At 39.6% G+C, this 23,110-nt stretch overlaps 1 protein-coding gene across 1 annotated transcript in view; it reads left to right on the top strand.

Annotated features, from left to right (window-relative positions):
• The window catches only part of SLC26A7 (solute carrier family 26 member 7), a 70,034-nt gene extending 58,977 nt beyond the window's left edge, over positions 1-11,057 (top strand). The window contains exons 13-18 of the mRNA XM_050892306.1: positions 1,190-1,306; positions 3,106-3,154; positions 5,816-5,916; positions 8,658-8,712; positions 8,802-8,905; positions 11,022-11,057. Coding sequence (XP_050748263.1) covers positions 1,190-1,306; positions 3,106-3,154; positions 5,816-5,916; positions 8,658-8,712; positions 8,802-8,905; positions 11,022-11,057 — 462 coding nt within the window. The remainder of the gene's footprint in view (positions 1-1,189; positions 1,307-3,105; positions 3,155-5,815; positions 5,917-8,657; positions 8,713-8,801; positions 8,906-11,021) is intronic.
• The last annotated feature ends 12,053 nt before the right edge of the window (positions 11,058-23,110 follow it).

The following is a 23,110-nucleotide window of genomic DNA, read 5'->3' as shown; positions in this document are numbered from 1 at the left end:
GAAAAAGTAGAAAATGCTACTGAAAATATTGGTAACTTTTACAGGCCACACATGATCCTGCTTATTCCTGTTTACAGCACTAGATGTGTAAAAGCTTAATACAGTTATTTATTGGAACATACATAAAGAACTTTACAAGTAGATGTAATATCTTTTACTAGATCAAATAGCGCAACTGGAAAAAGTAGAAGACCCTAACGACTGACAGACTTTTCCTCAAGTCTGAAATAGAAGCAGCAGAAATCAAAGAAACTGTGCTCCACATCATTGAATTTTGTCTTTGTCAGACCTAATTTTCCTAAGGAAAAGAGAGACATGGTTCACAACCTGTGGAAAATGGAAAGCTCAGTAAAATTAGCTTAATTCTACCTACCTACAAAACCAGTATTTCAACTGAGCTTGTGATTGCTGATATCCAATATATTTATGCATAAATATTAATTTTCTTACTGGCTTTTGAAAGTGTTTTATAAGTCCACCTTGAGAATGAAAGAAATAGTGCTTGTTTGGGGGGGAACGTTCCCCACTGGTACCTGGGGATTTCTGACCTTTATCTGATGTCCTTTAGAAATTGTTCTGCTGTGTAATGTCTATTTTTTTAAGTTTTAAGGTTTTAAGCAAAGGTTTTAAGCAAAGTTTTAGAAGTGTCACTCAAGCTTGGTCTGGATCCACTAAGTATTTCCATGGAGAAATATCTATTTTGTAGTGTTGTAAAGTGTACTAAAGTCACCTTCAGGTGACTGAGATGAACATTTTCAGCATTCCCTGAATGACGTGTAGTGTTTGCCCCAAAACCTTGTGTACTTTTTCCAATACATGTATTTGTCTAATAAAAGATATTCCCTGCCTGCAAACCTTGTCTTGCCTACGTCTAGGGATCATACCAACTGAAATAGTGCTACTATTATTTGCCAGACAATAGTATTATACATCGTAATGAATATGATTTTTCTTTCATGCTAACTTGAATTAAGGATAATTTTCCTTTTAAGTTACTTACATTTCCTTTTTTACTTCAGTTGTGTGTGAAGACTGATCAAGACAGCTATCTGTTAAATCATTCTCAAAATCCAAAGCTCCTTCTAGGTTGATTTACAGGAATTTTCAGGATTTTTAAAGAAATTAGTTTGGTTTTTAGTCTCTAAACCCAAGATAATCTTTTCAGCATTATGTTTATTTCATTCCACAGGAATCATTAAAACAGGTAAAGATAGTTTCAGTCAACAACCCTTTAGTCTTTCTGAATGCCAGGAAATTTCATGTTGACCTGATAAAGACGATCCAAAAGGATAGCACAAGCAGCCAGGCATGTGAAGATGTAAACAAGGTAGGATGTTCTATATGCTTTAGTAATCATGGTGACAGTGTTGAAGATCGTGTTTGCTTTCCTTACATTTCTTAGAGAATGCAATCAGGTACTGAAACAGATATAAAAAGGTAATATTGCAAATGATTAATTTAGTATAGAATAAGGTTAATCCTTATCTTAATCACATTCAATATGGCTTATTTTTTTATTATTACTTGAAAAGAATATCTCTACTATTTCTGTATATGATCCTGTAAGAGACATTAAAGTACTGATCCAAAACTCTTCAAAATTTCTGGCAGAACTTACATAACCTCCGCTAATATAAGGCTGTGATTTTAAAAAGACAATGAGTAGCTACAAATCTGATTGAATAAAATGTGATATTTTTTGCTGGAGATGAGTCCATGAGAGATAGACACTTCATTTCTTTTTCTAACTATAAATAATTCCAGGAGAATTAGGAAGAAGGTACAAACTGGCTAAAGTTTTTCTCAAAGGTAGTGTTTCTTTTTCTTTTTCTGCACTGATTGTGTTGGAAAAATAAACAGTATGCAAATTATGTATAACTTGGTTTTGGAGAAAATCTCCATAAGTATAGTATTTTTCGAGTTTATCTACTCGTAACTACTGCCTACAACACTCCCTAAAAGGGAAAAAAAAAATCTTATTATTTTTCTGTCATTACAATGAAGACATTCCAATACCATACAATGCTTACTGTAGGCAATTTCGTCCCGTTTGGCAAATTGGGCTGAGAAAATCACAGCCATTTCTTAGCTGGGTTGTTAAGACAGTGTTCAGCAATGTGTGTCTACCACCTCTTCTGTCTCTTGCCAAAGAGCTGTGCTACCCATACCTGCTTTAATGGGTGGCTTCTCGTTGTTGTTCAGAAATTCAGCTCAGAAATTGTGCTGCTTTTTTTTCCTTGGTTCTGCTAGGCTACCTGATTTGGATTAGTATGATAACAAACCCCCAAACAGAGAGAAATTACTTAGGATTTGCATGGAATTAATTTATGAATTAATTTAATAAGTATAATAAGTTCATAAGTTAATTTAATAAGTTAATTTATAAGTTACTTAAGAGGGAGATTTTATCCTTTCTCTTCTGTAAGGTACTTGGCAGTACAGCTGCCTGAAATACTGTGCATAAATTTTTTTGTTGTGGAATAAAGGTCTTTCTGTAGCACATAATGGGAGTGAAAAAAATTGCAGTTTGGGTTATGTTTCTGTGCTGTATTTCTGGTTTTAACTCATATTTCTACTGAGAACTAACATTCATATTGAAATCATTACAAAAAAATTTCTCCAGATAAAAGTAATTCTTTAATAAATTTACACATCAAAAATGTTCTCACCAAAATACTAGTGTAGCATTTAGATTGCAGCAAGTAGAAAATGAATCAAAAGTTAATTTTATAAAATCACTGGCTAGAATTTATCTTTTCAAGAACATCTTTCCCATCTTTTGACCACTTCTTAACCAATCCCTGCTTCCCCAAAAGCACTGTGTTCATAATATGCTTTCGAGTGGATCCAAACATGACAGAGGTTGAGTCATCTAAAAAGAAAAGTGAAATATCAGTTTGGTATCACTTTAGAAGAATACTGAGAGACATACTCAGCAAATATTATATATGCAATAGGCTGTTGCATAGAACACAATTTTGGAGAGAAGGAGTTAACTTTGATATTGAGAAACAGAATTCTTATGTATTGCATTGATTTTCTCTGGTTACTATGCATTGGACTAGTTTTCCTTGGTATGTTAATAGTTTGTTGCTTTTATTTCAGTGTGAGCAGAACACATTGCTCTGTTCATTTTCCAATGGAAGTTGTCATGGTGAGTTTATTATCTATAAATGATATTAAAACCAAGATGGATGTAAGTGTGCAAAATGGCTCCATGCTTTTCTGTTTATTTCTAGGTTGTCTGGAAACTAATATTTTCAGTTAGACCAAACATTCAATGAAGCATGAGTGCTAAACAGTGTTAAACTCTGGTAACCTTGGCCTAACAGATCCTATTTTTATTCTGTTCTTGACTGACTTTTTAAGATTTCAAAAGCGGGGAACCTATGAAAATACCTTTTCTGCAGGAGTCCCTGCTTATTTCGCAGGAAGCACTGTGTGCATACTGAGACAGGTACGCAGTGGGGGGAACCACTTCCCGCGTTACTGCTCGGATTGGTCTTCAGACAAAGGCCTAAGAGGCTGTTTTGCTAAGCTCTGGTCTTGTTTTTTTGCATTCACAGTGGGACTTGAATATTAGCATGCAAAAGTAAAAAAAAGATAAGATCAGAGCCATGTTAAATCTTTGTGATCTTTAAAGCCACTTTTAGGAGAAAATCTCAGAAAATGTCAACTGAATTATCAGTAACACGATGGTCACCAATATTGTAAAGTATATCAATACAGTATAGAATACAGAGAAAACCCTAAAGGTTTGCTTTCAATTAAGGATTAAGCTGGATAATTCCACCCTTTCCACATTTTATAACACTTACATCAAACCATAGCACATACATTCCCATAGGAGAGTTGCAGCAACCTTTTGCAGAAGATACTTTATACAGATGACTTCATTGTGGATGGAATTAAAACACTGTTTTTATTTAAAACACTTATAAGCATTAAGACCACAGTAGAAAATCTGATTTGGAGGCTGTTGTCTGAATGTTTACATTTATTAACTAGACTCATGACATTTTTATGATACTACAGTGTTTAGTTTACCGGGGGGTGACAGAGTGCTTTGCTGTAACACATAGTGACATAATGGTAATGGCTACCGAAGACTATTCAGTGCTATACTGTAAAATACTAAAAGAGTGCACAGCATCCTATGTGTGAGAAGCTCTTGCCAGTACATATTTCAGTCTTCTTTTAGATGAACTGGTTTCTCATGTTACAGAAGTGACAGACAGCACAAGACCTCTTTTCTGATTGCTTAAGTCCTGCCTTGAGGACTTAAATGCTCTGTTGTTCCTTGTACCAACCAGTCTATTGTGACTCTTCATGGGGACTTTAAAATAAAAACCAGAGAGAAAAAAGAAAAACCCCTATAAAATGAAAAACGAAATGTGGGGCTTAAATTTTCAGGAAGGAGGGGAGCAGGAGGACATAGTCCGTAATCCTTACAGTAGTTGTCCTGGAAAGCACGGCAACTTACATTTTTGTCAAAATCTTTCCTTTCTCGCTCTGGACAATACCCGTTTGCCATTGGTCTGTATCAGCACCAAATTAAACAGCTGCTGTTGCCCTTGCCACTGGTTCAGAGAGGGAGCAGGTCTGTACCTACCCCCCCATTTAGAAGCCAGGCAGCCTCTACTGCAATGCAGGATGCCAGCTGGGTGGGAAGGTAGCAGGAGTAAGTAACAGGGAGAAAGACTTAAGTTCTTTTGTTTTGGAGGCAGAGGAGGTGCGTAGAAATTATTACAGTGAGCAGCCTAGCAGATCACATATATCTTTTCTGCGTTTCCATCACAGTAATGTCAGGCAGGAGGTTTCCTTTAAAATTCCGTATTTTTGTTTGGTATGTATCTATTAACATACCTTGGACAGTACAAAGACAGTAAATCTCTGGAGATGCAAGTCCAAAAGGCTCTGGCTCTCAGACTGTTATCAGAAAGGAATTAGCACCATTATAAATCTACACCATGGGGAAATTCTAAGTCCTCTCAAGAGTTTAAAATCTTTACCTCTGCTCTGTCAAAACCATTTAGCTTAACCCATCTTTACATTCAGAATTCCTTTCCTTCATCTTTTTTTGAGTTTTGTGCATTATAACTAATATTTGTTCACAGAGCAATGTAAATAAGAGGTGCATTATTTTCTAGTTTTCCCTTTATGAAAGCCAGGAATCATTTATCTGTGTGCTAGTTCAGGATGCATTTACAGCACAAGATGGCCTGAGGTTGAAGAATGCATATAAGACCTTTGCAAGTCTTACGAACATCTTTTTTTCTCCAGCATCAATATGTGATAGTATATAAAAAATTAACCAAACAAAAACCAGCACAGTAAAACTTTAGGAAGATGAAACACTCCACTTTTTACATATTTTTCTTCCTTATGGGCAGATATTAGTTAAGCCATAGGCAGGCATTTAGGTACTACAGAAATGAACGTCATATCAGAACCTGAGAGAGCTATATTCTCTGTGTATCCCATGTAAACTCTTCCAAACAAGCCAAGACATTATCCTGACTCATTTAGAAATTCAAATCTGAAGAAGCAATTCTTTAATTCTTGAGAGACTATTCCTGTCTAAAACATCTTACTAATAATATGTTCTGCCCGTCATCACTTCATCCCATTGCTCTGAAGGTCCTTCATTTGTGCATCTAAAATGTGCCATTTGCTTGACTGATATCCCAGTACATAATAGTAAAATGTTTATTGTGATAGTTTGGACTTATTTTGTTGAACTACTATTATTCTTATACGCATTTCTTGACTATTCTCCCTTTTAATTAAAGTTTTTCATTTATCAAATGTGTAGGTGAGTCATTGCACTCATGTCACAGTGAGCGACGTGTTTTGATATTAGACTGCAGTGGACTGAATTTCTTTGACTACACTGGAGTCTCAGTGCTACTTCAGGTATTCATGACATCAGACAAATTCTGTACATAGAAATATAATTACACATATGACTTATTGGGGCCAGCTACTGGTCACCTCACCTATATCAATGGATAAACATGTCACTTGTGGAAAAGATGAACACAGATTTGGTATTAAACTATACTGTGTTTATATATAAAAAGTATATAAAAAATAATTCTAAAGATTTTGGGTCACATTCAGTGCAAACGTAAGTATCTGTATGTAATGGAGATGAGTTTCTGAACTTTTTTTTTTTATTTTAAAACTGTTTTAGGTCACATTTGACCCTGTCGCGTCAGTTGCAGTGGAGCCATGTGCAGATTTACCCCTTTAAAGTTTCAGCTTTTAATTCTGTGATTTTATCTGTATGTCCTGCTTTCTGCTAAGCCAGAGGTCTTAATGATCTCCGTGTTTTCTCCTGTGGATTACATACCTAGCAGGCTAGGTTCCTCAGGCATTGCAGGAGCTCCAAGAAGCTCCCAGAAGACTAAAACCAGTAACCATTGGTTACTGTGGTGAAAGGAGTTAAATCCAGTTGGTGGCCAGTCACAAGTGGTGTTCCCCAGGGCTCAGTATTGGGGCCAGTTGTGTTTAATATCTTCATCAATGATCTGGACAAGGGGATCAAGTGCACCCTCAGCAAGTTTGCAGACAATACCAAGTTGGGCGGGAGTGTTGATCTGCTTGAGGGTAGGAAGGCTCTACAGAGGGATCTGGACAGGCTGGATTGATGGGCCAAGGCCAGTCGTATGAGGTTCAACAAGGCTAAGTGCCGGGTCCCGCACTTGGGTCACAACAACCCCATGCAACGTTAGAGGCTTGGGGAAGAGTGGCTGGAAAGCTGCCTGGCGGAAAAAGACCTGGGGGTATTGGTCAACAGCCAGCTGAAGATGGGCCAGCAATGTGCCCAGGTGGCCAAGGCGGCCAAGAGCATCCTGGCTTGTATCAGAAATAGTGTGGCCAGCAGGACTAGGGAAGCGATTGTCCCCCTGTACTCGGCACTGGTGAGGCCACACCTCGAATACTGTGTTCAGTTTTGGGCCCCTCACTACAAGAAAGACATTGAGGTGCTGCAACATGTCCAAAGAAGGGCAATGAAGCTGGTGAAGGGTCTAGAGCACAAGTTTTAGGAGGACTGGCTGAGGGAACTGGGGTTGTTTAACCTGGCTAAAAGGAGGCTGAGGGGAGACCTTATTGCTCTCTACAACTACCTGAAAGGAGGTTGTAGTGAGGTGGGTGTTGGTCTCCCCTCCCAAGTAACAAGTGATAGGACAAGAGGAAATGACCTCAAGTTGCACCAGGGGAGGTTTAGATTGGATATTAGGAAAAATTTCTTCACCAAAAGGGTTATCAAGCATTGTAACAGGCTGCCCAGGGAAGTGGTTAAATCACCATCCCTGAAGATATTTAAAAGATGTGTAGATGTGGTGCGCAGGGACATGGTTTAGTGGTAGACTTAGCAGTGCTAAGTTAATGGTTGGACTCGATGATCTTAAAGGTCTTTTCCAACCTAAATGATTCTATGATTCTATGATTCCACGTGATGAACAGTTCCATATAGTGGATGAAAAATTATGTTCAAAAGCTGTTACTTACATTTACATTCTGAAACCAGGACAAGTGATTAAGCAGTGAAGTAAGTGCTGCCTTAAAAATGTTAAATCAAAACTACATATACAGGTGGGGATATAGTCAAAAGGAAAACTGGAGAAATAAGGTTAGTGGGAGTTACTCTTTATTACATCCCCCCTCAAAATATAGGGCATTCAATAAAGCATTAATTAAAAAAAAAATTATGAAACTGATTTCCAAAAGATCTTAGAGACCTCAGAACTACAAATTATGTCAAAGAAGTGTTTGACAAATTTGTGAGAGGTAAGTCCGTCATGGGCTGTGAAGTGCACAGGTTGGGAGTGCAGCCTCTGAGTGAATGACTGGTCCAAAACTGAGTTACTCAGAGGAGGAACATACTCAACGTGTCCTCGTTGTTACACTCCTTCCTGAAATATCATCACTGCCGCTAGAGTTGGAGGGATTTTTAGACTGAGTCAGGTTTTTGGTTTATTTTTAAAAATAAGGTGTTCTGATGTGGTTCTTATTGAATCTCTTCTCTCAGAATTGTTCCACTTTACATGGATTATTTAAACATATTTTGAAGCAGGGATTGCTGTGGATGTTCCTCATCTGCCAGAAAAAGGCCCTGCTCTGGTTCTAGGTTATTTTAACTTTTTTTTACTTTCTAGCTTATTGGATATTTAGTCTCTGTGAAGTTAAGCATTTTCAAAGAAAGAATAAAGAACAACTTAATGCAGAATGTAGCATGATGGTTATGGTGCTTTTCTGATAGACTGCTGGAAGTCTTAAAGTTTCCTAGGTCCGATTCCTGTCTTTGTGGACTGGTAGGTAAGCATATGGAGAGGAGATGGGAAAACTTGCTGAAAAAGGAGAACTGGAAAAAAAAACCTAAAAATACAGTAAAAAAATGCGGAATTGTTAATCAAATTCAGCTTTAATTCTCAGCAGAGCTGTAGAGTACTTTGAGGAGGGGGGAGGAAATTAGTGCGGTTTTGTGGTGTTTGCATTATAGAAGGGCTCACTCTGGCGGCTGCTGGCAGTATAGCTTCAACAGCAGCACTCCATGCTCTCTGCCTGCTTTGAATACGGCTTTTGGGGTATTTTATTCTCTGTCGGTATTTTAAACAGTTTTTTTGAATTTCATGTTTTCACACATATAGATTTACATGGACTGTAAAAACAGACACATCGATTTGTTGCTAGCACACTGCAAAGGCAAGTATCAGCTTACAGCAAAATTTTTAAGATGACAGTTTATATATCCTCACTACCTTATCAGTGCTCATATGTTTGTTTTATTGCAGCTTCCTTGATAAAAGCAATGCAGTACGGTGGAAATCTTGAATCTGAAAATCCTGTCTTCTTTGACTCTATTTCTTCAGCAATCGATGCCATTCACATTCACAGGGTGAGACTTACAGCACGAGTATGTGAAGTCTGGAGGGCTTCTTGGATGCTCACAGCAATTTGTTAAAGTCTGGGGAAATCTTATTTACCCAGTGAACCTTTTGCGTAGAAATCCTTTATCTGTCTATTGTCTACAACTGGTCTTCAGCCTCTGGACTGCAGTTATCAAGTTTTTCCTGCTAGCGTTCTCTTCCCGTCACCATCTCTCCTTTAGCAACAACTTCTCGGTCTTCTATGCTAGATCCAGAGGCGCTGTGTTGTGGTGCATTAATCTGGGTGCATTCTCCACTGGAAAGTGTAATGTCATCTAGAAACACCTAACATAGCCTCTCAGTGAGGCAAGTTAGCTCACACCCAGTTCTGCATTACTGAAACTACGCTCCTCCATTCCTCAGCCTGGGTTGCTTAAAGCTACTTCACACAGAACCGCACTGTTCTGACCGAAACACTTCTGGATCCTTAGCAAGTTTGTTCTGAGCTAATAAGCTTGTCTCTACCCTGCACCATAGTGTGCTGTGTTGGCTCACTGGTGGAAAGAGGGGAGAGGAATTACACGAGGTGGAAGAGAGAGCTAGAGGGAGAAGGAAGGCTTGGCTCAGAAATTGAGGCTTGAGGCTTGAACATGCATTTGCTTGAACATGTATTTACTCGCTCAATAATTCCTGCATTCCTTGTTAAAAGGCTGTAAACCTGGGCTTTCCTCATAAACCATGTGAGCCTTTTCCATTGTAATCCCAGCGTAACTGAGCATGCATTACAAGTAGTGTGCTTTCCCGTGGTATTATTTATGATTCCAAACATGGCTAGAGCTTGGCTCAGAGCCTTCTCCAAGAGACATTAAACTCATCATGGTCTGTGGTTTTGAGGTTTTTTTTTCACTTTATATTTTACTAATTAAATTAGAGTTGCCTATGGACAAAATCACTTTCCATTGATTTATCCAGATAAGGTGAGTTGGCACAGTTGGTCTAGTGGATTGACCAGAAAAACATGTTCTCTCCAGAGCTTTTCAACATTTTTCATTTTGTTGCCCTGCAAAAAATCATTTACTGAAATGGTAACTGCAGGGCAAAAATAATGGGGATGACTATTGTATATTTTGTCTGGGTCTGATTAGATGAATTAGGATGATTGTTGTGTTATAAACTGTCTGCATTCTTTATAGACATTAATTAACCTTCCTAACATTCTTGGAAGATAGTTAGGTACTAGCATTCCCATTTTATGGGAATGGGACATGGACAGACCATGACAGATGTTCAAAGTGAAAAGGGGGAGTTAGAGCTCAGAAGCCCACTTTTCTAAGAAGTGATCCCATGTTTCTACCAGAGCTGCTAGGCAAATCAAAACTCTCAATAGTGTCTTAGCGGATTAGTCCGAAAGGTTTGCATGCAACCTCAAATTTTAAATGTAATTATAAACAGTGTATATATGCTGCTGATGCTTCTTCAGAGTATTCAAAGTATGTGCTTTGGGTTTTTTTATGTGTTCCTTGGGTTTAACCCCTGAAGATCAGATGATCAGGAGTAAAAAGGCAGGGTGACCGCAACAGCAGCACCACACTGTAACTAACACAGTCTGTCTATGTATTCTTCCTGTGCCTTTTTAAGATGCTGAGGTCAGTAGGAATTTTGAGTGTTAGGAAAAATGGCAGGATGGGACGGGATGGGATGCGATAGGATAGGACAGGACAGGACAGGACAGGACAGGATAGAAAAGAATAGGAGGAATAAGCTGGAGATTTACGGAAAGTGATTCGTTCCAGCTTACATTTCAGCTTCCCCGCACAGCAGGAAATAGTCTTTCACTGGCAGAAAGGTAGAGGCAAGAGGGCTTCATGGTTCCTTTTCATCTCTGCTGCTGTTCAAACGTGCAAAGATGCTCTTATCTACGTCCTCCAAGGATAATGTAGTGTAATTCTCATTTTTATGTTGAATAAAGTTGATAAGAAATTCATCTGTTGCTTTAGGCAGTTCATCCTCATCATAAATAACTTTTTGATTTATTAGTCTTTATAATGGTGGCATTTTCAGGCTAGCACTGCTTCATCTGTTAATTTTATATTATATTCTAAGAAAACATTATAATATATTTTTTTTCTGTTTCTCTCAATTTAGAATTACAGCAAGTTCAGTGAACAGAGTGAAGTGTGATGTCAACCCATTGAATATGACTAGTTTCATCTGCTTATATTCAGAATGAACTACACCACGGTTTCTCCTTAGCTTTTTTCTCCAGGGAATCTCATAGACGATCTTTTGTATGCCATATATATTTGCTACATTCAGTAATGACAGATCTGCCATTCAGAAAAAAAATCTTTCAGCTGCCATCACTCAGAGAATGTTCATGCAATTGTTCTATACTGGTTTTATATAATATTTTTATATACATTTAGATACAAATTATTAGAAAGCAGACATGAGGTACTGACTGTGTTTACCAGTGAGGTATATTCCTTTAGATATCTTCTATTGTAACATTAGTTGTAATATGCATCTGTAGTTTTGTGTATGGAATGATGAGACATTATGAATTCTTAAAAACAGTGTGTTATAATTGATACAGTATATGCAGGAAGCCATATACCAGTGCATACTGTTTCTAATGGCTTTACTTTTACCCTTTCTTCTGTTCAAGACAGCCATTTGCAATAACAGCATCATATCACAGCTAACATATGCTTCCATTTTTCATACTTGGTTTTGTATGCTTTTTAATGTCTGCCAAGGTCAGTGGGAGCACTGTATATTCAGAGAAGGCAGATGTATGTTGGCTAAGTGCACTGGATTGTCTCCCCCTCTAGTAGTTGTCATGAGTTATTGTTATGGTTTGCTACATTTTCAAAGCCACAGGTATTCTTTAGCTCAGATCAAAGAGGAAAAACTGGTAATATTTTTCCGAAACTTGTTCTTGTTTCCAGCGTACAGTAGCCTGCATTTCCAGTTTGAGCTGTGATTTGTTTGATGTTGAAATCTTCAGCTGTGGCAGCTGAGAAATGACAGTAGAGACACATAACGTGTGTGCCACATTTCATCCCCAATCCTGATATGCAATACTGTGTGTGAGCACACAAATGGGGTGGAGGAATTCACGGGTTGAGTATTTGGCTTGTAATTATGGATTGCCAGCAATCATATTAGATTATGCTATCATATCAGTATCATGTTATGTGGCACCATGTATGACTTTTTTCCTCTTGTCTTTGTTGCCATGCATGAACACTAGCAGTAAAATGTGAGTTGAGCAAAAAAGAATCAAAATATGAGAAAAGATGAGGAAGCAGGATTTTTCCTCACCAATTTAAACTATGGAAGCTAAAAGGTAAACGAATATTGCACAGCTGTAATGGTCATCTTAGTACTACAGAGAGGAGAGAAGTACAAGGGTGCTTTGTGCAGCTGGAGTGTATAGGCAAAATCTAAAGCTAAGGATCCTGTTTTCAGCAGCAGTTACATATGTATGCTTGTCTGGACTCTCCTTGCTCTGTCTGCCCAAAGCAGCTGCCTGCAGTAGATGAGGTGGCTCATGGGGTGATTTTCACATCTCTGCATAGTTGTGTTAAGGTTTCGACAGGCTTTTCTTCTGGTCTTGGTGATTCTATACTACTCGAGGACAATGGAAGAGAGCCATGGGGTTTTTTACCCTTTCAGTTCCAGGTGACTCTTGGAGTTATTCCCCACTTTGTCCCACAGATGACCAGAATTGTTCTGTACATGTTCTTCTGAGACTACTTTCATAATTACTATGCAAAGGGTTGATTAGTAACTGTGAGAAGCTTGTTATACAGAGGAGAAATAAGTTCTGTACATTGTCCCAAGCACATTCATTTCAGATGCTGTAGTTGATTGCAAATCACTCATTACATCCTCGGACTCAGTAACAAATTATAACATTTGGTTAATAATTTCCTCAAACAGTTTTAGTAATTTATTAACACTTTAGAAACTATTTACAATGTACTTTAATTGTAGAAGCTTCAATTTTATGTCACAGTTGAACGGAGATCTCTACTTAACTGCAAACTGAATAAATGAATAAAAGGTATCTTTTCTACTAAGTTCAGTATTTATTCTTTGATGGCTAAATGTTTTTTCTGAAAATTTACAGATAAGTAGATTAATAAAATGTTAAAAATAGGGTCTTTAGCAAAGATAGCATCAACCAGGAGACTTTCGGTTTTGTTCTGAATGATCTTGTAAATGGAACAACACAGATACTTTTAAAATTCTTTGTAGTGTTAGTCCTTGATGAAACCCTCTCCATCTCTGCATTAAAGTAACAATTTTGTAGTGCTAATCAAAACGGCTTCCAATTTCCACTGCTTTCAACAGGAATAACTTTTCCACAGCTAAACTGCTCTTTTGGGACGGACATTTACCTCCCATTAGCTCAAAGACCTTCCTGTGACACAGTGTCATTTTTAAAAGTGTTTCATTAGTGTAAGACTTCAAATTCAGACTGTCTTAATGCTGTGATTACTGCTTGATTGTCTCTCAGGGCAGAATCAAGGATGAAATACATTTCTTCCCTTAAAACATTTAATCATAACTCTGAATTTCCTAATCTTCCAACACTGGGCTTTGGGATACTTGTAATATTCCTGTAATGTATTTTACCTTATATAATTAGCTTAAATTTCTTTCTGTTTCTAAGAATATACATTGTTATTTAGATTCCCTTTCTGTCAAGCAGCACCACTTAGGATAGTTGTTTCTGAGCAGAACAGAGCGTTCAAGGAACCCATGAAGATAGCTGCCCTTCCAATTGCTTCTAAAACACCTGTACTAAGTTTAAGCTCTGTCAGACCAGAACTGCTTTACAGAACCATGGTTAGTGGGTGATGGAGGGTCATTTCTTTTTTACCATTGACCTAGGAGGGCAAATTACTTCACTACTGATGCAGTTTCCGTTTCTCCACCCCCCCCCCCCACCCCCCCAAACTACTGATGTTTACTATAACTGGTGATTGCATGTTGCCTGTCTTCAAATGACCAGGATGACATGCCATCAGATCTCATGCACCGGTGACCGACTGCCAGGAGATCACTGGTTGCTCTGCTGGTGGGCTGGGAGTTGCTTAGCATCTTGCCTGAGTTGCTCTCTGCAAGTCTCTGGTGACGGTGTGTTTGCTTCACTTGCAGAGTCAACTGACAAACAACTGCTCAATTCTTTGGTGAACAATTAAGGAAACGCCCTAAACCTTCTAGATTAAGTTTTGGAGTTTACTATCACTTTCATCCCTTTCCTCAGTGCTTCTTTCTATAGGCTGTCCAATGGCTTCCCTCTGGCTCTCAGGAAGAATTCCTATGTAAGTATATAGGAACTTAACCCAAAACATCCCAATTAGCTTCACTAGAATGGAATAGAATAGAGTAACATAGTTCAGTTGAAAGGGACCTACAACGATCATCTAGTCTAACTGCCGTTATTATAAAATAATAGAATATTATAGAATAGAGCAGAATAAACCATATTTATTCTTCTGATTCAGAAGGGCGAAGTGAGCCAAACTCACCCTGTAGCAAAGGGACTGCACAAAGTCTGTGTCTCCTTACGGTGGTGCAGGCCCTGGTCTTGCTGTCCACACGGAGGTGAATTACAGCCAGTAAGAATAAGGGTTTTAGTTATTGTGCCCTCCTGAGGCAGACATTCATCTTTGTACCTTCCAGCCTTATTTACTTGAACATCCCTAGGGAGTTTTCAGAATAATGCAAAGTTTTATTAACTGTGCTTGCATACATAAGCTTGTGCAGTGTTAGCAATAAGGGCAGAGCCCTGCAAAGTGCAGAGCTCTCTCTGTTCTTACTGATTTCTAAGGTGTGAGAGAGAGACTGCGCCTTCCAGCAGAGGCTCAAGGAAGTCTCTCATTTACTAACAGGTTTCAACTAAGGAAACCAATGAGTTTACTAGTCTGAGTAGTAAGCAATTCTGAAAATCTAACCATTTACTGTGATTCCTATACATATACTTAGGTGCTCAGATTTTACATTCCTAAATTCAAAATGTATGAATCGTCTAGCCTATGAAAATCAATGCTTCAATTTTGCACATTTTGGTGTATTCTGCACTTCATAGGAAAACATTAATACAAGATTGTTTTCAAGAGATGGCTCAGTATTTTCAGAGATGTTCTATTTGCTTGATGTGTTTAGGAATTTTTAGCTATTTTTAGGAATTAATTCTAAATGTTAGGTAGTACATTATGTGAATGAAGAGTTTTCTGCAAAATTTAAGATGTGCTAATCAGAGTATATTAAAATGGGGATCTGATCATATGCTTCTTACAGAATTTGTTTCACACATTCCAAAACAAAGCGAGCAATGAGGAAAAAAAATAGAGTGCAAACTGATGTTAAGAAATGAATATAGTGACAATTATAAATTAGGCATAAAATATGTAATAAGGAAAAGACTGTTAACATTATATTTATGCAAATTAAATGTTTCTAATTCTCATCATATGTCTTTCATTTTAAAGGTTATTTGCCCTGATTCTATGATTCAAGTGTCACAAGGTCTGGCTTTAGCTGCTTTGACATAATTTATTTGACAGCTCTGTGTGTCATAAATATATAATGTAACAAGGAAAGGTATCTTCACTGTTGAATGAAAACATTAATGCGTCAATACTGTGTATGAATACTGTTTGACATTTACTAGTTACAAAAATAAAATATACAGTATGCCTTGAAAATATGGCACTCGTATTTTTGGAAGATACTTTCTTTGTCTACAGAAAGTAGTGTCTCATAAATAAACGGAGTGCAGTTCCAGAGTGGATGCTAAATGGTGCTTTCATCATTAAGATGGATTTTATAGAAAATATCACATAATCTGTATGTTTCCATATGTTTTACAATGCATTTAATTATTTTTTTCTTGTTTCAATTCTGTATATTAGCATATGCAACAATAAATTTACACAGAAATAAATTGGAATGTGAGACAATTTACATGTAGGAGGAAGAAAATGCCTTCATTATTTCAATACTTATCACTTTTTTTTTTTTACATTCTGTATAACCAGTCTGTAATGAGATATGTTGCCTTCTCCAACCTCAAAATGTATTAAATCTTAATAATGAAAAAGGAGAAATTGCATTACATTCAGAAGTTTAACTTCCTCACAGTTCTTAGGGGAGTATGGCATCTAACAGACGTTTTTACCTCTGTAAGAGATGTAGAACTCTTGGGCCAATTTTTCCAATATTGTCTCTATGCATGTACAGTCATTTGGTTACGTCTCTTTTAATTGTCATTTGCGTCTACAGATGTGCACCTCATATCCAATTTGTGCATACTGATGGTATTGCTTATGTACAGTCTGTGGCTTAACCCAGCAGAGAGGAAATTATGGGTAAACCCTCCCACCCCCCAATAACTGTGATGGCATTAATGGAAAATAGACTGACATATCTTTAAAAATTTGGCCTTGAAAGTAGCAGCTTAATTTTTCAAGCCTGGTAATTTATGAAAGCATTTGGCTCTACCAAAACTAATGCAACGTCTACATTTTTTATTTTACAGTGGTTTGCAAAAGTATAAACAATTTGCAGTGCCATAAACTCCTAGATGCTATACAGCTAAATATTCTTAATGATATTCTTAACGATAAAGGCTATTTTCTAGAGCTATGCTTCTCAATTACACTCACACAATAGCAAGGAAACCACTCTGGAGTGAGATGGCTGAGCAACGTCATTCCTTTCATTCCCAGAACAGGCGCATAGAAGTCCAAGATCAGCTCTCACCAGGGACTTGAAAGGTAACTTGAGGAGTAACTCCTTCCCTAATGGGAATCCTCTGGTTCCACGGCATTTCTGGAGATCATGACATGCAAAAGCAGAGAAATGGCCGTTTGGTTAATTTTTTTCTGTGTTTTCCAATAGTCCTGGTTTTGGCTGGGACAGAGTTAACTCTCTTAGTAGCTGGTACAGTGCTGTGTTTTGGATTTAGTGTGAGAATGATGTTGATAACACACTGATGGTTTAGTTGTTGTGAAGTAGCGCTTATCTTAAGCCAAGGACTTTTCAGTTTCCCATGCTCTGCCAGCAAGCAGGTGTGCAAGAAGCTGGGAGGGAGCATGGCCGGGGCAGCTGACCTGAACTAGCCAAAGGGATATTCCATACCATGGAACATCATGCCCAGTATATAAACCGGGGGGAGTTGGCCAGAAGGCACGGATCGCGGCTCTGGCATCAGTCAGCAGGTGGTGAGCAATTGCATTGTGCATCACTGGCATTTTTTTCCCTTTTTTTTCCCCTCTTCTTTTTTTTATTATATTCCTTTTCATTATTATTATTATATTTCATTATTATTATTGTTAGTATTATATTTTACTTTAGTTATTAAACCGTTCTTATCTCAACCCACAAGTTCTACCTTCTTTCCTGATTCTCCTCCCCATCCCACTGGGAGCAGGGCAGGGAGTGAGGGAGCAGCTGTGTGATGCTTAGCTGCTGACTGGGGTTAAACCACGGCACCAATAAAAAGGTCTTTTGTGCTGGATACATTCAGGTGGTTAAGAATTAAGAAAAGAGAGGCTCACAGTGCTGCACAGGCATCGTGGTTTAACCCCAGCCACCAACTAAGCACCATGCAGCCACTCACTCACTCCTCCTCCCTCCCAGTGGGATGGGGAGGAGGATCAGAAAAATAAGTAAAACTCATGGATTGAGATAAGAACAGTTTAATAACTAAACTAAACTAAAATAAATAATAATAACAATAATAATAATAGTAATGAAAAGGAATATAACAGAGAGAGAGAGAGAAATAAAACCCAAGAAAAGACAAGTGATGCACAATGCAATTGCTCACCACCTGCTGACCGATGCCTGAGCAGCGATCCGCCCCCTCTGGCCAACTCTCCCCAGTTTATATACTGAGCATGACATTCTATGGTATGGAATATCCCTTTGGCTAGTTCAGGTCAGCTGTCCTGGCTGTGCTCCCTCCCAGCTTCTTGCACACCTGCTTGCTGGCAGAGCATGGGAAACTGAAAAATCCTTGGCTTAAGATAAGCGCTACTTAGCAACAACTAAAACATCAGCATGTTATCAACATTATTCTCACACTAAATCCAAAACACAGCACTGTACCAGCTACTAGGAAGAAAAACTAACTCTATCCCAGCTGAAACCAGGAAAACAGGTTGTCATAAAAGTCTGTGTTTTTGCTTTGACTGACCCGGTGATGATAAATACTTTTTATCCCCATTGTGCTTTGATTGTGATGCTGTCACAGTTTAAAAATGCAGCCAAATCTTAGGAATTCTTAAAAACTCCACAATGCTGAATTAAGATGCACCCTGTACATTCACTTAAATCCCACAAAGTGTATCCCACTAATTGGATACACTGTCTTATATTCCATTTGAGAGACAAAATTATTTGATCCCTTAATTGTTACTTACAATTAATAGTTTTAAGTTTTTGGTGAAGGTACTTTTTGCACATTTTTTGCTTTGTTGAGTAAATTACAGACTTTATATAAACAAAGCCATCAGCAAATATGAAACTGAGGCTGTCATTTGTAGACGCAGGTAATATAGTTAAAAATGCTTGCTGCTCACCAGTTCAGGAAATGAGGTCTCTATTAGTCCACAAGCAAAGTGGTGGAGTGTCGCAAAGTGATACATAACATCCCTTGGATGGCTTCAGATTTGTACCACTTGCAGCTTCTGGGGTGATTGAATCAGTAAACTGGAAGTATAAAAAGTATATGATTTTAGAAACAGAGGACTGGAAAGGACCTGTTCCATCACTGAGTTGCATTTTCTGTGTGATCTGGTAACCATGCTTTATCATCTCAAAGAATGATCTTTAAACTCATGATTGCTTGGGACATGACTTGCTACTTCAAACATTTGAAGCCTGAACAGGCTATAGTGATTATAGTAACAATTCATTTGTGGTAGTCTACAGATGGAGAGATTTTTCGGAAATGAAAAGTAGTATTACCCAAAGAGCAGTCGTACATCTCCGCCCTGAAGTACTTCATACACCTCCACTTGTGATTACCTGCCCTATTCCTGACTGACTTTCATACACACGTATTCGTCATGCAACCTCTTCAATCTGTAAACTGCTGGGACAGACCGTAAATCCGCCTATGAGCTGGGGGGAACGAGATCCCTATCTTTTGTTCTCCTGTATAGAAGCAGGAAGGAGCAGATGATATTTGCTCATTCAGCCTTCAGAATAAAGTAATTGGCAGATCACTTCCACCCTGCATGCTCTCTATGACAAAGGGAGAAGTGCAGTGTTTTGTTAGTCCTGCAGTTTCGAGGAGAACTGTCTATGTCTATACATCATACATCAGACACTGAACATGTCTACCTTAAGATCCAACTCATCTGTGGTATCAGTGGTCATTATTTTGCTGTAAAATCTATAGCTAATTTTCCATTCTGCCTCTATGGACCTTCTGTGTTTACATCTCTATTAGTAAAGTCCTTCTAAAATATATTTTAGAATAACATCATGCCATTTCCTGTCCAAGAGAGTTTAGTAGTCACAGTACTGGAATTGTTAGTTGATACTCCGGTGTCGTTAGTTTATACCCCAGTATAAATTAGTAATTTCAAACACTCAGCATTTTGCTTCAAGTTCCTTTTTCTCTTTGCTCTCTCTGTGACTGTTTTTAAATCTCTGGAACTTCATTCCTTTCTGTTTTAGCTTGGTTCCTATAGCCAAATTCTTAATTCAGAGTACCTCCATAAAGGAAGACATATTTTGGAAGAATGAGAGCAATCCTAACTGATAAGAAAAAAAGTGCACATTTTTGGTCTTGGAGTGCTTCCAGATTTGAAACAGGCTTTGGAATATTACATTTGCAGTCTGCAATTTGTGATAATTTTCATTTTATTTTCAGTAGTAAAATTGTGTTTAAATCTGCCAATCATAGCTCAGGTTCAGTGCTGGCCTGGCTCCACTGTTGCCCCCATTTCACAGGTCTCCAGTATGCCTCTTCTCTTCAGTTCCCGATCCCACGAAACAGAGATGGTGACCTGTAGGGAACCCGTGATGCTCTGCAGACCAGGGCATTGCTTGCTTCGCTCCTTCCTCCTTCCTATCTCTCCTATCAGGAGATAGTCTGCTCTACAGACTGCACAGCACAAGTGCTGGCGGGTACAGTATTGACCGAACTACACGTGAGACGGTGCAGATGCGGAGCTGGAGACCAGGGCTAAGATGCCGGTGGGCTGTGAGGCTGTGGTGCATGGGACTGGGAGGAGAAGGGCACTAGGGTGGGCAGCGGGGTGTAGGAAGAGGGTATACGGGGGAAGAAATCTCAAGGGAATGAGACTGTGTGATATTGTGCATGGATGAAAAAGCTGAGCAGCACAGGGTGCAGCTGGGATGTCAGGCTGCATGGAGGTGCTGGATGGAGAGGCGGACTATAAAAATTTGAACCAATTGCTATTGGCAGGCCCTTGATCAGCATGCAAGGTCATTTTCTTCAGAAGTGTAGTTTACCTCACACAAGGATAGTTTCCCCACGCTGTCATTGATCCTGCTAATGTGGTTTTAACAGCATTTCAATTACTTCATCTCAATAAAAGAAGAGGGTTGGGTTTTTTTCTAGAGTAAGACTTCTTTTTCAGACAAAATGCAGCATTTATAGGTGTTTCATCCATATAAGCATGAAGTACATGTATAAGCAAGTTCACATCTGCCTCTTTTCAACCTCACAGACTACACCTTTTCAGAGAGACAGGAGGTCCATAAGGAGGAACAGGTGTATCCTGAGCATTACCACCTCCATGTTATGGACAGTCATTGCAAACACTGTGCTCAAAGTACTTCAATCATTTCTCCATCAATGTCACCACTCAGACACTTCATCAGGAACCTGCAGGGATAGTGGCAGCTCCTTTCATGGCATGCGTCCAAGAAAATTTAGGATAGGACTAGAAGTGTGTTAACCAGTCAGTTAGGACTAGTCAACAGCTAGCTATGAATGATGATGATGATAGAGTTTCACAGGGACATGGCACCCTATACCTTGGTGTGTGCCGCCACTCTGCCCATGCAGGGGAGCGCCAAACCAGGCGGTGCAGTAGAGAGACGTCTTTAGTACTCTGCATGCACCCTCAGAGCTGCAGTGGGGTACCCCTGGAGATGTGCAGGCACTATGCAGAGGATAACTGCGACCCACTTAGCACAGGGCAACCAGGCATTAGTGTAGCCAGAGGTGTTATTGCACCATTTATCAGGTGTTGTGGTTTACCCCCAGCGGCAACTAAGCCCCACACAGCTGCTCGCTCGCTCACTCCCCGCTGGTGGGATGGGGGAGAGAATTGGAAGAGTAAAAGTGAGAACACTCGTGGGTTGAGATGAAGACAGTTTAATAGGTAAAGCAAAAGCCGTGCCCACAAGCAAAGCAAAACAAGGAATTCATTCACCACTTCCCACCGGCAGGCCGGTGTTCAGCCATCCCCAGGAAAGCAGGGCTCCATCACACGTAACGGTTACTTGGGAAGACAAAATGCCATCACTCCGAACATCCTCCCCTTCCCTCTTCTTCCCCCAGCTTTATATGCTGAGCATGACGTCCTATGGTATGGAATATCCCTTTGGCCAGTTAGGATCAGCTGTCCCGGCTGTGTCCCCTCCCAACTTCTTGTGTGCCCCCAGCCTCCTCACTGGTGGGGTGGTGTGAGGAGCAGAAAAGGCCTTGACTCTGTGTAAGCACTGCTCAGCAGTAACTAAACCATCCCTGTATCATCAACACTGTTTTCAGCACAAATCCAAAACATAGCCCCATACTAGCTACTATGAAGAAAATTAACTCTATCCCAGCCAAAGCCAGCACATCAGGAGAGAGACTGAGCACTCTCAGGAGAGAGTGTGGGTTTGGACAGCTGCTGAATCTGTCTTCTACATAGTCCTCAGCTTAGAATAGCAACATCCTGCCTGCCTGGGCTGTGTGCACCAAGGTGTGGTCTGAGAGCTTAAACTGAGTGTTGTCAGATCACCAAAATCTACTGTGCCCTGGTCTGGGCTTCCCAGTAGAAGAGATGGCCGTATAAGTGAGTCCAGCAAAAGCCACAAAGCCTGACACAGGAGGAGAGGCTGACAGAGCTGGGGCTGTTCAGTCTGGAGAACACAAGGCTCAGGGGGATCTTATCCGTGTGTATAAATACCTGATGGGTGAGTAAAGAAGACAGAGTCAGACCCTTAGTGGTGCCCAGGAACAGGACAAGAGGAACTGGGAACAAACAAGTACAGGAAATTCCATTTAAACGTACTTTTACTGTGAGGGTGTTCAAACACTGGAGCAGGTTGCTCAGAGAGGCTGCGGAGTCTCCATCCTTGGAGATATTCAAAACCCAGCTGAACATGACCTTGAGCAACCTGCTGTAGCTGACCCTGCTCTGAGCATGGAGGTTGAACAAGAGACCTCCAGAGGTACCTTCCAACCTCAGCGACTCTCTGAGTCTGTGTGCCTGGGGGACCACAACAACTTTGGCCAATTAAAGTGTGTGTTTCTGCTACGTGTGCTGGCTGCCACCCTGCCTCTCACCAGCTCTTGTACAGAGACCTGCATGGCAACCCTCTCCCCTCTCCAGGCAGGCAACAAAGGCTGATGCAGCTGATATTGCAGTCTCAAACGCTGGCTATCAGCCAGTATGGAAACAAGCACACAGGCAGATGGGGTCTGGACAGTCTTATGTGAGTATTGCTCAAATATAAAACACATCCTGGGCTGTGGAAGCCATGGTGCAATAGCCCCCATTTCCCAGCCCCGACTTCATGAAGGTAGGTACTGAGGACTTTTCTGCTAACAGAGTAAAAAGGGCTCACTCTTTCCTTTTCAAAACATAGCTGGAGAAGGTCTTAGGCTTTCTGTGCCCTTTTACGTGTCGTTGTGGTTCAAACAACCTCCTGAGAGCTGAGATGTCCAGATTAATCACTGTTTCTGGCTGGATATTTTCAGCCATGCATTTCCTGTTCCTCCTTCGGGAAGGTGCCCTAACTCTTCTGTGATTTCTCCTTCCTATGGACGTTATCCTGCTGCATGGAGAAGAGGGCAACAACATTCACTGGGGCCAAGGGCAAAGGCAACAGAGGGCATGAGCTGGCGATCTAAGGTGAAGTTCCTGGGATCTGGTCTTTGTAATGGTGGTTTAACATTAAATATATAAATTGTCCTGAGAAGAGGAATTGGTGCCCAGGATGTCCCCACTTGTATGACT

This window comes from Gymnogyps californianus, chromosome 2, assembly GCF_018139145.2.
Source record: "Gymnogyps californianus isolate 813 chromosome 2, ASM1813914v2, whole genome shotgun sequence".
Taxonomy (NCBI): domain Eukaryota; kingdom Metazoa; phylum Chordata; class Aves; order Accipitriformes; family Cathartidae; genus Gymnogyps; species Gymnogyps californianus.
This window is presented reverse-complemented; position numbering and strand designations above follow the sequence as displayed.